The 16,244-nt window shown below is 35.8% G+C and overlaps 1 protein-coding gene across 1 annotated transcript in view; it reads left to right on the top strand.

The window, feature by feature from the left end:
• Nucleotides 1-16,244, top strand: part of CHD1 (chromodomain helicase DNA binding protein 1) — a 74,369-nt gene that overhangs the window by 23,624 nt on the left and 34,501 nt on the right. Inside the window, exons 13-27 of the mRNA XM_019518215.1 lie at nucleotides 1,611-1,801; nucleotides 3,793-3,981; nucleotides 4,357-4,519; nucleotides 6,275-6,427; nucleotides 6,792-6,863; nucleotides 8,049-8,198; nucleotides 8,745-8,893; nucleotides 9,215-9,311; nucleotides 9,402-9,497; nucleotides 10,383-10,559; nucleotides 10,675-10,835; nucleotides 12,207-12,248; nucleotides 13,055-13,185; nucleotides 14,085-14,223; nucleotides 15,659-15,809. Coding sequence (XP_019373760.1) covers nucleotides 1,611-1,801; nucleotides 3,793-3,981; nucleotides 4,357-4,519; nucleotides 6,275-6,427; nucleotides 6,792-6,863; nucleotides 8,049-8,198; nucleotides 8,745-8,893; nucleotides 9,215-9,311; nucleotides 9,402-9,497; nucleotides 10,383-10,559; nucleotides 10,675-10,835; nucleotides 12,207-12,248; nucleotides 13,055-13,185; nucleotides 14,085-14,223; nucleotides 15,659-15,809 — 2,061 coding nt within the window. The remainder of the gene's footprint in view (nucleotides 1-1,610; nucleotides 1,802-3,792; nucleotides 3,982-4,356; nucleotides 4,520-6,274; nucleotides 6,428-6,791; nucleotides 6,864-8,048; nucleotides 8,199-8,744; nucleotides 8,894-9,214; nucleotides 9,312-9,401; nucleotides 9,498-10,382; nucleotides 10,560-10,674; nucleotides 10,836-12,206; nucleotides 12,249-13,054; nucleotides 13,186-14,084; nucleotides 14,224-15,658; nucleotides 15,810-16,244) is intronic.

Raw genomic sequence — 16,244 nt, 5'->3', positions numbered from 1 at the left:
ATGCATCTACAGACCAAACGGTTAAAATTTAATATCCTTTTGACAACTTATGAGATTCTGCTAAAGGATAAGGTGAGTCTTAATAGAAAATACAGTTATTCAGTAAACAAAGATTGCAACATCTACTTTACTATGCCACGGGTTTGCATTTTTCTCTACATTTATTTTAAACATTGCTTGAATGCACATGCAAGCCTTGTTTCATAAATGACAGTTATATAGAAATGTTGTGTTTTTTTTTTTTTAATTATTTTTTTAGTACCTTGCAAACATTTGTTTCTTTGTTGTTACTGAGGCAACTTAATAACTATAGTATTCTTTCAGTCCTGGTGGTGAACAACAACACCATAGAACAGCATCAGAGAATCATAAAAAACTAAGGGATAGTGTCCTGAAATTATAGTTTCTTGTCTTTTTGTAGTGGTGGTGGAAGTGATGACTTTCAGAAATGCCATGTTTTCTGACCTGTTGAGTTTGGATTCTTTTTGTTGGGATTGCTTGGGGAATTCTTTGTGGTTCATACTGAATTCAAGATGTCCTCCTAGTAATTAGATTCTGTACAGGAAAAATTTATAAATGTGTAGTAATTATATTCTGTACAAGGAAAATTACTGGGGGGGGGTCATCTTAAATTCTTCCGCTACCACTGCTGTTGTGGTAAAAGCAATGGCAGGGGGGGCAAGGGGCCAGACCCTGTACCCCGTTACCCTCACTGTCTTCCCCCCCTGCTGCCTGTCCTCCCTGCCACTTGCATTCCACTCACTCTGCCCCCTCTAATCTTTTGATCCCATCCCCTGCTGCCAGTCCCTGGTGCTTGCCCCTCCCTCCCATGCCTGTGCCTGACACCATGCAGCCTTCCCACCCCCTGCTGCCTGCTCTCCTTGCCACCTGCACTTCCACTGCCACTTCCCCCCTGCCCCACACACACACTTACCTTCTGTGGCAGCTTCTCTCTGCTGCTGGGGCAGTCAGTGGCTGTGGCCCTGTTTCTGACCCCAGCCTGGCCAGGTAGAAGCAGTGGCAGCAGCTCCAGGCATGTCCAGGTCAAGGCTGGAGTGGGAGAAGAAGGTAAGTAGGAGAGGCAGTCTATGCTGTCTCCCCCATGCTAGCCTCAAGCTGCACACAGCAGATCTCCCTCATGTGCTTCCTGCCCCCACCATGCAGTCTCCCCGTACATTCCCCACACTGTGATTTCCCCCCCTGCCCTGCCACATGAACCCCCTTAACCCAGAGCAAGTACTGAAATCTAAGATGGCTTCCCCCCATGTTGATGGTGGGAGGGTGGGGAGAAATGAGTCATCCTGGATTCAAGTAAATACAGTACAGTATTTTCTCCAGGGCTTAAAAAACTTTTTGGCAACTTAAAAGGCATGATTCAGTATTAAAACATAGAGCTGTACACATTTCAGTCTTTAAAAGTATGAGTTGTCCTGCCTTGTGTCTAGCCTAGTAAAAGGGATCAGCAAAACTGGCTATCAGTTTAATGTTTGAATTTTATTTCTTCATACCAGAAAAAATACATAGCTTGGTCTTAATCATTCTAAATAATCATAGGAATTACTTGCTAATCTAATGCTTCCTTTTTGGGTTTTTTTCCTCCCCCTTTTAAGTCATTCCTTGGTGGTCTAAACTGGGCATTTATAGGAGTGGATGAAGCTCATCGTTTGAAAAATGATGATTCTCTTCTGTATAAAACCTTAATAGACTTTAAGTCCAACCATCGTCTTCTTATCACTGGAACCCCTCTGCAGAACTCTCTCAAAGAGCTTTGGTCTTTGCTCCACTTCATCATGCCAGAAAAGTAAAGAACAATTTTATATGTCATTTTTGTGTATTTTTTTGTTAATATTGCTATGCTCCTTAAGAAATGTCACAGTCGGTGGGGACAGAGAATACCTTTAAAACACTGTCATAGCTAAAACACGCAGTAAATGTACCATGTTCATGATGCATTAAATAAGTTACTGTAATAAAAGTTTACAAGTTTTCAGTTGCAGCAGGCCACCAAAAAATATTGACTGATGCTAGAAACTGAATGTGAATTACAACAGTGACTATATGCTGCCTTGCCTTGCTCTACACAGTTCATTCTCCATATACTTGCAATCATTGTCCCCTTTGAGATGGCCAAAAAGATTACAAAGTGTTATGTGAGTAAGGGTCATTCTTTCAGTCCACGTACAGTTACTCTTCTACTGATGACTGAATTTCAGCTAGTAACATAGATGCTGTAGATAATCCAAGGGATCTGCCCTGCTAAGTAGTCCACCTGCCTAGGTAGGTCTTTCTGATTCTGAAATAAATCAACCTCAATAAATAGCAGCACTTCTGTTTTCTAGGCAGGATGGTCTAGCCTTGTAGAACAAGTGTTCATTTCTGATGAGATTGAATGCTTGTTAAAATAAAATAAAATAGAACAGATGGATATCGCAAACATGCAATAATGGTTTTACATTAACAGCAAACAGAAATTACTGGTTTGAGTGGTAAACCTCTTCTGGAAGTGAAAAACCCAATTAAAGTACAATTTAATGACCTGGCACAAATTAAGGGAAGAAAAGGAGAATACATCTGAAAATATTAGATAAATCTGGATTCAGGTGAATATGAAATTTGATGTCCCTGAAGCCAAAGATTTTCTGTACGTGTCCATCTACTACTGTCAAACAGAGTTAACCATAAAGGAAAGAGCAATTATGGCCCTAGAGTCTTGAGTTTTTGTTAGTTGTGCCTGGTACGAGTTGCTTTGAAACTTCATCCAGTCCCCAATTTTGAAGTACTAACAATCCACAAATGCTCAAAGAATTGAATACAATACAGTTTACCATTCCTCAAAGGCAGTGAAGCCAGTCAAGTGAGCCAGAATTTCTTTAAGAAGTTTATTTCAGGCCTGTAAAGGTTAATATAATTGATTTTAAGTAAACGTAGACCTTTGATAACTCATGTTCAATTAATTGTGTTTTACACACAAGAGAATTGGCAGTGGAATCGAAACAAAATACAGCAAAAGCTATGCTATCCGGCATTTTATTAATTGGTATGTTCTATTAACCGGCATGCTGATTTGAGGCAAAAGCAAAACCAGAAGTCGCACCGTGTCGTTGTTAAAAGTTTTACTATTGTTTCATTGTGCATTTAACTAATTGTTATCACTTCACATGCATTAATATTTTGGGTAAAAATATTTAAATCTGTTTTTTTTCCCCTTTTCCCCCATAAAATGCAATGGGTCATTTGGTGTCACTAGTATTTGTACACAAGTAGCTATTAACTTAATTGGAGGAGTTTTGGCTAAAAATCTGTGACATTGTATGTCCTATGATAGTAAATTAAATGACGGTAAGCTGATCGCCATGTTGAAGGGCGGTTGGGGGGGTTGTTTGTTGGTTGGTTGGTTGGTTTGTTTAAGTATCCTTGAATGATTAAACAAAGAAGGCAGTTCAAACAGTAATCTAATTTTCAAGTTTATTTCTGACATTTTTGGAGAGACTTGAATGCTTTCAGTTAGCATACTTTTTCCAACAGCAGTGCAGTTTCCGCTAAATCAAAACTTTCTGCATGTAAGTTTTTTGTTTTTGTCAAATGTTGAGTTTTCCTTGAAAAAAACAATATTTCCCTTTTTGAATTGGTTCACTGAAGTTTTTAACTGCATTTATCTATGTAGTACAAGTCTTGGGAGTTGTGCTCTAGGTCTTCTTTATTCTCATCTCTGCCTTATTTTATTTAAACACTTCAAACTAGTGCATTTTTTTAAAAAAAGGTATCATTGTGATCCCTTGTATTACACTGAAGGTTTTCTTCCTGGGAAGATTTTGAAGAGGAGCATGGCAAAGGGAGAGAAGTCGGCTATGCAAGTCTTCACAAAGAACTTGAGCCATTCCTGTTGAGGAGAGTTAAAAAAGATGTAGAAAAATCTTTACCTGCTAAAGTTGAACAAATTTTGAGGATGGAGATGAGTGCATTGCAGAAGCAATATTACAAGTAAGTAATGAAAACATTGTGCAAAAATGTTTTTGGTGTTTTTATAGTGTCTGCATGATTCAAGGTGCTAAATAGAGACAATTTTCTATCATTTGACAGATGTGTTAAAAGCCTGTACTCTGAAGTTTTGGCCTTATCTTTGATGGAGCCAAGATTTTAACCCGTAGCTTATAGAATTTATATTTAAAACTGATTTTGGTGGAGTTCAGATTTGTTTAAGCCAATTCAGTTAGTTTTTCTTGAATGGGATATTTATAAGTTGTGTGATACATGCTTTGTTCTGTTTTGCCTGTTTTAGCATCTGTGCCATATTTTTTGTTTTTCACTGCACAAATTTGGTTAAGAAGTATTTATATTATATATTCTATGTTGCAGGTGGATTTTAACCAGGAATTATAAAGCCCTGAGTAAAGGTTCAAAGGGCAGTACCTCAGGGTTTTTGAATATCATGATGGAACTCAAGAAGTGTTGTAACCATTGCTACCTCATTAAACCACCAGATGATGATGAATTCTATAATAAACAGGAGGCCTTACAGGTAAAGATGTTAGTCTTCATTACAAAATAGTGTGTTCTGCTTGTTATCTTTTATTTCTGAAATACACATACATCTAGTTTGTACAGCATTTAGTAATTTTTAGATCTTGTTACAAGTATAATATGTAAACTTGTGATAAACTTTGTGTCCCATATAAGACACGGAATTGTGTTTCCTAGTTAGAAATTTTATTTATAATCAGTTACAGAATAAAAAAAAAACATAACTGGCTAAAGTAAATCAGTCAAATGAAAAAGCCACACAGTGCCAGTGTAATAATTATACCGTTTAAATTTTGTAGACCCATGTGGACTTGAGAAATATATGGTAAGGTACCTTCATCAGTGGTGCATTCAGCCATGGCCAAATATAGTTTTCATATTGGTGAATAGTGACAAAATGTTATTTTATAGAAGCTTCTGAAGATCAGAGAGCAAAAAAAATCTTCATTAGCACTTCTATCATTTTAAATACTTTTCATAGGAGCACCGAGTGACATCTCATAATTCCAGTGTAATTCATATTTTAAAGTGTTTCTTAAGAAGGCAAAAAGGTATTTAATTTAAAACTTGGCATATTGAGTGGCTACATAAATCATAGGCCGTATTTTTCAGAAATATTCTTCAGCCATTATTTTAAAAAATGCCTATTCTATGTAGTAGCTTCCCTGATTAATTTTAATAAGGATATGAGTTAATTATTGAAAAAAGGAAAGCAATATACATTTGCCGCCTTAATTCTATCCAAGGAAATTACCTAGGTCCTGGTGACAAAAGTGGCTCTCAAGTAGTATTCAGGCATCTCAGTACAGAATTTGCATCCTTAAAACTAGGTAACTGCCAAAAATTTTGGAAATTTGAAGTTTCATTGGTACCTAAAGTTCTGTTTCTCATCATGTCTTTAAGTGCCAAACTTCATATTCCAAATTCACACGTAAGAATTCTTTGACTCTTGCCAGAAGAATTCAAACTGGTAGACATATTCTAGGAATACTGAATTCTAGTGAGTTGGATCAGTTCTGATTATAGTAACGGTTATCTGAATGTGCTTGTATTCCTGAGACAGCTGCCTCTTTGCGGAGTCTTGGGAATTTCCCACATTCATGCAAGCTAGTAAACTTAAAAATTAAACAGTAAAATTGAAGAGATAAGTCCAAACACTTGTATTGTTTATAGGGCAGCAGTGGGGATGGAGGGAGGAAGGGAGGGTGAAAATTGGGGAATAAAAGAGGGTAGAGAGAGTATGTTAGGAACCACTATATTTTATGTTAATATATTCAGTACCTTATGACCATGTGAAGTGTGTGGTATAAAACAAATATCCTCTGCTTGTACCCCAGTCACCACTGCTACTGTTTAGATGTTGACTAGAGTAGTAATGTATTTCTGTAACAACCATATGTATTAAGTGTACTGTAATACAGTTTGAACTGGAAATTAATACATGCTTAGAAGAGAGTATCAAACTCTGTATAGCATACTGAAATGCTGGAGAGCCTTAGTTAGAAGTTCTAGGAGTTTTGTTCTGGAAGTTACTACTCCAGAAAAAAGCTCTACTCTTAAGTTACTAATTACTATGTCATCCTTGGCAAATATCTGGGGAAAGATATTTAATGATTAATTTATTCACTAAGTAACTGCATTTTAGATGCGTGTACTCATTATTTAGTCTGTACTATAATAAAAATAGTCTTCTGGTTACACATGCTAACTGATGCGGATTCATTTTGTAATAGAGTTTTTATTGTTTTGGCAGCATTTAATTCGTAGCAGCGGGAAACTCATCCTTCTTGACAAGCTACTGATTCGCCTACGGGAACGCGGCAACAGAGTTCTTATTTTCTCTCAGATGGTGCGGATGCTGGACATCCTAGCAGAATATTTGAAGTATCGTCAGTTCCCCTTTCAGGTAAAACTGTATTCTTGAATCTGTGTTGGCCTGAGAGACTGAGAGTTCTGTAATCCTTTTCAACATTTAATTTCTGTTGTAGGAGCTGCCATGCCACATTATCTTTACAGTTTTACTTTAAAAAAAAAAAAGTTAACAAGGCTATACATCTTTTCTAGAAAAGTGACTTTATATGAAGAAATGCTGCCAAATGATATATATTAGAAGCTTATTTTGAAATTGAGTTGATGGCTTTTTATATGTATAGAATTTTTTTAAAATTCATATTTTTATAGCAGTACTTTTAGTTCATATTTCAAATTTTACTGTAATTAGTATGTGATATATGGAACAGTATTTTAATGATGGTGTTCAATACTTCTAGAGACTAGATGGATCAATAAAAGGGGAATTGAGGAAACAAGCACTGGATCATTTTAATGCAGAAGGATCAGAGGTAGGCCACCTTACCAGAATTTTCTACATCTTTTTCTATTAAATTCTTTTTGTTACAGGCAACTATAATAAAAACTTTTATAATAACATTCATGTTTTGGGGCATAAAAGCCAGGTTAATTAGCCTGTATTTTGAAACATTTGTATCTATCTAGAATGTAATTTTTACAACTAAGACGATTAGACGTATCTTTATAATATTTTGTACTTTTCTAATACCTTCTCTAAGTATTTTAAAGCACTTGACAAATATTAAAGAATTTTGCTTTGTGGCACTCTTAAGGGGTACGACTCCCAGTGGTACACTTTCACTTGACTGGTAATCATCTTTTACCAAAAAGTCTGCTGGATAATAGACATACAAAAAGAAACATATTTCTCAGCCTTAAAAAATATTGTTCTATAGATATGTAGATAACTGTAATGATATTTGTTTGGATTGCCCTTTTATTATATAATAGGAAAAGATTAAAACTATTCTTGAAGAATGTTTGACACTGAGTAGATCTAATTTCACTTATTGCATATTGGTATGTAAATAACAGGCCAGTATTTTTACTAAAACACAGGACTTAAAAAGGTACACCAGAAACCAACAGTTTGAACGTTGTCAAGAACAGTCCATTGCAATATTTAAGTAATTAGACTTTTAGATAGTAACTCATTTTTTAAAATTCAGATCATGAATTTCCTGGTATATTAAATCCACGTACGTATATAAAAGCCCTCAGATGTGTATTAAATAAAAAAACCACAAGTAATTTTATCCAAATGTTCCCAAGCATACCACTTCATACATTAGATATACCATTTTTTTTCTAGCTGTTGTTGGCTCTGTCCTAGAGTTCTGGGCTCCTTTGGCGTCCTTTAACATTAAGGAAATACTTGCATTAAGGGATGAGACAGATTCGTCTTTGTTAATAGGATTTGGAATCCCGTGACTCCAAACATCATAAACGTCTTTTGTTATGATATATTCGTTATATTGTATTTGCGTGGCCAAGGAGTTTTGTTTGTGGACCAGGACCCTACTGTGCTAACCAGCGGACAGATAGAAAGATATTCCTGCCGCAGAAATGAATTGCCACCTAAATTATAAGTTTTGCTATAGATTGATTTTATTTATTTATTTATTTTGGCCAGATTGCTTGTGCTTACAATCCATTCCTTTATTTTATAATTTTAGGATTTCTGCTTCTTACTGTCTACTAGAGCTGGAGGTCTAGGCATCAATTTGGCATCTGCTGACACTGTAGTTATATTTGATTCTGACTGGAACCCACAGAATGATTTGCAGGCACAGGCAAGAGCTCATAGAATTGGGCAAAAGAAACAGGTATGAACATTTTGGCTACACCCCAAAGCTAAAGTAGTATGTTCTGCACACAGGTAGAGTTGTGTGAATGTAAATAAGATACTAAATGGCAGCAACATTTATCTGCTTTAAAAAAATCACTTTATAAAATAGTGACAAATCTATTGAGAAAAAGTAACTGTATTTTAAGAAAATCACATGTACATTTGTATTACATTCACAACTGAAACATGATTTTTATTAAACTGAATTCACAGTGAGAATTGCAAGTAGTATGGGTTGAGGTTTGAATCTGAAACATGTATAGGGAGACTGTCATTCAAGAATGTAATTGCTCCTTTCATCTTAGTTGTGAAATATGACTTCATAAAATAGAAGAGTTATACGTTCCAGGGGTGCCCTTGTTAAGATCTATTAACACAAATCAGGATATGAAACCAAAGTTTAATACACTAATTTATCTTCATCCCATTTAATTTGTTTCTATAGTCCTAGATCCATTTAAATGTTGATTTTTATGAGTAACTTGCAAAATGTTCACATAAAGTTTGGTTGTTTCATATGTAGGTAAATATTTATCGGCTGGTCACAAAGGGATCAGTAGAAGAAGATATTCTAGAGAGAGCCAAAAAGAAGATGGTGTTGGATCATTTGGTAATTCAGAGAATGGACACTACGGGCAAAACTGTACTGCATACAGGTTCCACTCCTTCAAGGTAAAATAATGGGGAATGCAGAAGGCTTGGAAATATTTCCATCAAATAATTTTTCATTTATATTAGTCTTTTAAGATACTGATTGAAGAAGACTATGAAATAAAGTTTGTATAAGTAATATAAAGCATTCTTAATACTTTTGGAATTGTGCTTTCTTCAAAAACCCTTCATTTTCCATGTTAGATCTAACTTTTTTGAACAATGGATTGAGGAGAAAATGTGTTTGAACCAATACTGAAAAAAGTAGAATTATTTGCTAATATAAAGTCTAGGTGTTTTCTGTTATGAATGGAAATTGAAAGCTAATTTCTTCTATTTCAGCTCTACTCCTTTTAATAAGGAAGAGTTGTCAGCTATTTTAAAGTTTGGTGCTGAGGAACTTTTTAAAGAACCTGAAGGGGAAGAACAAGAGCCCCAGGTAAGTGGAACTGAATTTCTGCATATGCTGAATACATCAGTCTTTTCAATTTTTTTTTTTTTAATTTAAAGCAAAATATTATTCTTTCAGGAAATGGATATAGATGAAATCTTGAAGAGGGCTGAAACTCGGGAAAATGAGCCAGGCCCATTAACTGTAGGAGATGAGTTGCTTTCCCAATTTAAGGTACTGTTCTCTGCTTATTGTAATCAGTGGTAATTTCCTTTGTAACGATTGTGAATTTGTTAGAAAAATGTTAACTATACATCTTTTCAACATGTAACATCCATATTAAAGTGATGCGTTTCCACAAAGTGGTGTCAGGATGGATTTTAGATTTATACCTTTAGAAGATTAAATAAGCATATAGTATCTGCTTTGGGTAGCATTTTCCATTCGTCTATAGATGAGTCTTTTCACTGAAATTTAATTCAGGCTTTACTGAACCAGAACTAGTCAAAACTAAAAAAACTAAAATTAAACTGAACTAGAACTGGTAAAAAAATTCCCATTTATTTGACTTCTTTTTGTTGCATTCCTCAGGAATTTTTTGGTGGTAAACCCAAATAATTCCTTACAAAAAGCAACCTCATAATCTAGTTAAGGTCAAAAGTACATACCAGTAGCCTAAATGTAAAAACACTCATTTTATCAGACCAGAAAATTTGAAAATCACACATGAAAGAAATCTCAATATATAAAGACACACAAACAACTTTAACTCTGCCTTGTTGAGAGATCATACAATAATCATAATTCAGTAATGACTGATAAAGGTACATTTTTTTTTATAGTCCAGATTAAATTATATTAATTTTTAAATGCAAATTAGGCTTTTCATATTTTCCATTTCCCTCTTCTGACATTATTACAGGGAACAGTATTGGGTTGTACATGGCTTTATGAAAAAATAGCCCACAAAGTTTATAGTATCACATAAACAGATAAGTAAAAACTGCATACACTGTCATGACTATACAAACTGTATCTTCCTAAAATATTAGTTTGTGGTGTGTGGAAGTGTATTCTTATACTATGATTGGCAAAAGTGCATTCATTCTCATTCATAAGGTGGCCAACTTTTCAAACATGGATGAAGATGATATTGAGTTGGAGCCTGAACGAAATTCAAGGAACTGGGAAGAAATCATTCCAGAGGTTCATAGGCGAAGAATAGAAGAGGAGGAAAGGCAGAAGGAACTTGAAGAAATTTATATGCTTCCAAGAATGAGAAACTGTGCTAAACAGGTATCTCTGCATTTTGACTTTCTCCCATTTCATTCCTTTTTAAAAAATGATCCTGTGTGTTAAAATTATTTAATCAAAAATGTTCATGCTACTTTATTTTTTTCTGAAATTTCAGATTAGTTTTAATGGGAATGAAGGAAGACGTAGTCGGAATAGAAGATACTCTGGATCTGACAGTGATTCTATCTCTGAAAGGAAACGACCCAAAAAACGTGGAAGACCACGAACTATTCCTCGAGAGAATATTAAAGGATTTAGTGATGCAGAGATTAGGCGGTAAGTTGGGGAGGTTGGGAGAACCTGCATGTTTATAGCTGTGAAATGAGATTATTGTTTAGAAATATGAAAGAGTCTATTTTTCATGAATTTGAAATAAGACTATTTATTATAACCATATGGGTCTCCTACATTAAATATGAATGTAGTACTGGCATAATGGACAATTAACATGGTCAGAATGAGAACCCACTTGGGGTAAGGGATACTGTATTAAGCATTTACTTGAATATTTTTTTTTAAAGTTCTTTCATAGTAATACAGATTCTAATCCCTGAATTCCCCTGATACTGCAGTTTCAGAAACTAGTTGCTATAATGGTGAACGTTTTTATAATATATGCATATAAAGGGGAAATGTGTTTTTGTTTTATGCAAAACCGTGGATAAAGAGCCTGCACGTTTTTGTAGGTAGGCCTGCAAGAAGTTGAGAGGGTACTTTTTGTTTTAGTCTTTTTTGTCTTAAATTTTTCACCACTGTAATTGTATTTATGTGTTGTGATGCTTTATAAAATGATACTTTAATCACTTAAAATAAGTGATCTGTACTGTGAGTCCTTTCAGTGTTTTGGTGCTGAAAGCATTTTTGGTATGATGGAGAATATTCATTTTTGTTAGTCTCTACACAAATGGATTTTGAAAAAATTGCTGGGTTGTTTGTGTAATCAAAGTGTTTAAATTTATATCCATTAAATCATAGTAAATCTTCTAGAGTATTTTGGGTTGGAAACATAATTTTTAAATTTAAGATCCTCATACTTTCTCCATTTTACCTGGTAACATATAGTAGACTGCTGCTTTTGTCAGGAATGTTTTTTATGACTGCACAAGTAACTTGGAATTTATGATCATTAGTGAAAAGGGAATAGTCTGTCCTGCCTCACTCTGTTTCATATCTCTTATCATCCTAAAACTACCCCCATACAGATAATTGCTATTACTTAAATCTTTCTTTTCATGTTATCTAACTCTCAATTAAAATAATCGTTCTAGAGTTGGTACTAACTCCTCTTAATTATGAGGCATACTATAATCCATTAATCACTCTTTGCTGTAAATCCACATTTGATCTTATGACTAGATGCATCTAGTTGCTGAATATCTATGGTCATGTGAAAATAATAAAGTAATTTCTGAAATAAATTGTATTTTCTATTGTTTTATTTATAATATTTATATTAGTTTGAATGTGGATAATCTTGATTCAGTACACTGCCCAAGTTTTTTTTTTCTTTTGTATCATTATAACGATGCAAATATAACTTGATTTGCACAGAAATAATATATATTATACTCAATATAGATTTTTTTTTTAAAACAAAGTAGCTAATTAAGCTGGTGCTTACACAATGAAATTATTTTCTGTTATTAGGTTTATCAAGAGTTACAAGAAATTTGGTGGCCCTCTGGAAAGGTAAAGCTATTTGATTGTAGTTGTGTAGCAACTTGAAACCTTACCTTTCATAAGACTAAAACAGGATATGAAGAGTCCATATCTTCAAAGGGAAAACACATTACTAATTTTTTGTATTAATATTAAACCATCTGAATAACCTCTATTTTTCTTACTCCGTTTATATAAATTGAAAGCCAAAAGAAAACGCACTTAGTCATTTAATCATCATAATTTGCAGCAGTATTAGTTGCATCTTTCTCAATATTGTCTTAACTAAAATGTTGTTTAGTAATGCTCAGTGATGATCCACTCAGCAAACTTGCTTGATACGACATACTGGGCTCTGCTCAAAGCCTATCGAAAGATTTACAATGTTCTTGTCCCAACTAGTTTTGTGTTTCAGAATTTTTTCCTAATGTTTGGTCTTTATTTTTTTTCGTATGCCAATTATTTGTAATCTGAGAACAATACTCACCTTGACTTCTCTTGAAAATATTTATACATTTTGCAGTCATGTAAGGAAATACTGTCAAACTTAAATACATAAACATTCCAATATTGTATAAGAATAAATAGCTTCCTCACTTTTCCAAATCATCTTTTCTATGTCTGGATCACATGCATTTTCTTTCTTTTACAGTTCTTCTAGTTTTTCTCTAGTCTTTTTAAACTTTTTGGCTCAGAACTGAATACAGCATACCAGAGGCATGAATGCACAAGGGTGAATGTTGACTGATATGATTACCTTTCTTGTTTCACACTTTGAAGGAGAAATTCACAACCACATTTCTGAGGTGTAAAAACTTCTTGTGTTTTTATTACAGGTTGGATGCTATAGCTAGAGATGCTGAATTAGTTGATAAATCTGAGACAGACCTTAGACGACTAGGGGAGCTCGTGCATAATGGATGCATTAAGGCTTTAAAAGACAGTTCTTCTGGACAAGAAAGAGCAGGTAGAGTATGTTTGAACAAAAAACAAAATGGAATAAAAATAATTTATCAGTAATAAGTACTGTACATCTATAAAGTAGGATGTCTGGGTTTATTATTCTCAGATTCTAACTTTGGTAAATGCAGAACCCCTTTCCTTTCTCACACCACCCCCACAGGGCAGGGGTAGGTTCAGGTTGGGCTGCCCTCCTCCCCACTCTGCATAGCCAGATGGTGACTGCCTCATTGGCGCCAGGCACTGAATCAAAACTACCATCCAGCGCGCAGTTTGACTAGGCACTTCCTATCTGGTCCACAAGGGAAAACGATTGAGCACCACTGATTCAGTTTTGGGTAAAGGTGTTTTATTTCACCCCTCGCTAGATGAATCACCATAAGAGTAAACTGAAAGGGCACCTATACACATGACAGAGCTCTGTTCTAACGCATGCTTATTAGAACACATCAGAGCAGACTTGATTAATCGAATCTGCTGGAGCGTGCCAATTAGTGTGCTCTAGCAGCCTCTGTGTCACCTGTTCAGCATCTCCATATTCCAAAATGACAGTAGGGCTGCTTTAACTAACACTTATTTGACATGCTTTAGTTAAAGCACTCCCGCTGCCATTGTGAAATGCAGGATGCTTAATACACGTGACACTGCAGGTGTTTTACTAAAGCCCCTCTCCTGAGAATGTGTATAGTCACCCTAAGTTTCTACTTTACCCAGAAGTTTAAACTTTATCTCAGTAGCAGTAAATATATATTTGATTGCTAAGATTTAAAAATGTACTGTTGCAGGCTGGGCATTTAAATCAGAATCTGACTCCTGTTTTAAATGTGATCATTGATAAAACATAATTAGCACTTTCTCATTTATAGACAAAAGATTTTACATAAATGTTTTTTTTCTTTATTCAAGGAGGCAGACTTGGAAAAGTTAAAGGCCCAACATTCCGAATATCAGGAGTACAAGTAAATGCAAAACTGGTCATCTCTCATGAGGAAGAGTTGGCACCATTGCACAAATCCATTCCTTCAGATCCAGAGGAAAGGAAAAGGTGAATAGTTGTTTAGTATGAAAAGAGGCCATTTTCTGGAAACTTTTAATACTTTTATGAATTTATTCATGGAACACTTTAGCATAATTAACAAAAATCTGCAATCTATACCAGGAGTGACCAACCTATGGCAGCTGTACCACAAGTGTATGACACACAGCAGATCAGGGAGGGAACAAACTGTATGGTGGCAGATAGGGAAGGAAGCAAAAAGCTAAGCAAGAGATTGGGAAGGGGATTGGGGTGGACATGGTAGAGGGCTAATTTGTGGCATGCCTGCCGAAAAGGTTGCCCCCCCGCTCCCCCCACTGCTCTATACCATTGTACATGGATCCCGTAGTTAACCCCTTTTCACTATATTGAATGGTGGTAATAGATTTCCTTCTTTTCTCTCCATGGAGTTAGCATAGGGTTGATCTATTCCAGGCACCTGCACCATTCTAGTGGAATGGTGTTGACACAAATCTCGTCACATCGCAGTTGGGCCTGGCATTAACTTGTGGGTATGCACAAAAATTCTTGCCTCTTATAGATTTCATTATAGGCTGTCTGAAGACTCAAATGTCACTGAAGGTGTTAAATTTGGATCACATCAAATTTTCTGTCACAAATACCCAGGTAACCAAGACTGATGCTCCCCCTTTATGCGGCAGTGGTCAGGCTGCAGCTGGAGTACTGCGTCCAGTTCTGGGCGCTGCAGGAGGGATGTGGACAACATGGAGAGCGTCCAGAGGAGGGCCACTCGCATGATCAGGGGGCAGCAGGGCAGGCCCTATGAGGAGAGGCTAAGGGACCTGAATCTGTTCAGCCTCCACAAGAGAAGGCTGAAGGGGGATCTGGTGGCCTGTTACAACCTAGTCAGAGGGGACCAGCAGGCATTGGGGGAGTCCCTGTTCCCCCGAGCAGTACCAGGAGTGACTAGGAATAACGGTCACAAACTAGCAGAGGGTAGATTTAGGCTAGATATCAGAAGGCGCTACTTCATGGTCAGGGCGGCTAGGATCTGGAACCTATTTCCAAGCGAAGTGGTGCTGGCTCCTACCCTAGGGGTCTTTAAGAAGAGGCTAGATGAACATCTTGCTGGAGTCGTTTGACCCCAGTACTCTTTCCTGTCATGGCAGGGAGTCAGACTTGATGATCTGCTCAGGTCCCTTCCGACCCTACTAACTATGAAACATTTTAAATAACTGGTGAGAGTCTAATGGACACATAGACCCCCAGAGTCTAATAAACGTATGGACCCATGTGGGCTATTTAAAACATGGATAACAGTACTCATGTAATTAAATGAGTAAAATGTTTATTAAAAATTATCTGAGGTACTTTTCTCAACAAATCAGAGCTTCTTTTATAAATATAATGCTCTTCCAGCCCTTATTCTTTCCATTTTCAGAAATAAAAATAGCTCATCTGACTTATAATTTCTTCCTTCTAGATATGTCATCCCATGCCACACCAAGGCAGCTCATTTTGATATAGATTGGGGCAAAGAAGATGATTCTAATCTGTTAATAGGCATCTATGAATATGGGTATGGCAGCTGGGAAATGATAAAAATGGATCCTGACCTGAGCTTGACACAGAAGGTATGTTCTGTCATCTAACTGGGTGTACACATTTTATTTAGTTGATAATGATACTAAGAAAGAATTGAAACTGCTTTTTTTTTTAAGTTCTGAAGCTGCACAAAGTTATATGTCCATTACACTTTTTGGAATTCCTTTTATGGTAATTTAGCAGATGTCATGGCCATCCCTTTCTGTCTTTTTTATCTTCTAGCATTCCCTATTTTCTCCCCTCTTATTGCTTTGTTTAGTCTTTTATGTGTTCTGTTTTATATTAATTTTCACTCCCCCCCCCCATTCCTTATTTGCTTACTTAACAGATGTCCTTACTGTACAAGCACGTGAAGCCCTTAGTGGCTATATGATGCAGTAGCTGAAGGTCTTCTAGCTCCGTTATAGTTTAGAACAGAAACTCAAAGCTGGGACTGGTTACTAGAATTTGTAGCCCTCATGTAT

This window comes from Gavialis gangeticus, unplaced genomic scaffold (assembly GCF_001723915.1).
Source record: "Gavialis gangeticus isolate Ggan-Ray unplaced genomic scaffold, GavGan_comp1, whole genome shotgun sequence".
Taxonomy (NCBI): domain Eukaryota; kingdom Metazoa; phylum Chordata; order Crocodylia; family Gavialidae; genus Gavialis; species Gavialis gangeticus.
The sequence above is the reverse complement of the archived record's forward strand: the minus strand, read 5'-3'. Positions and strand labels throughout refer to the sequence as shown.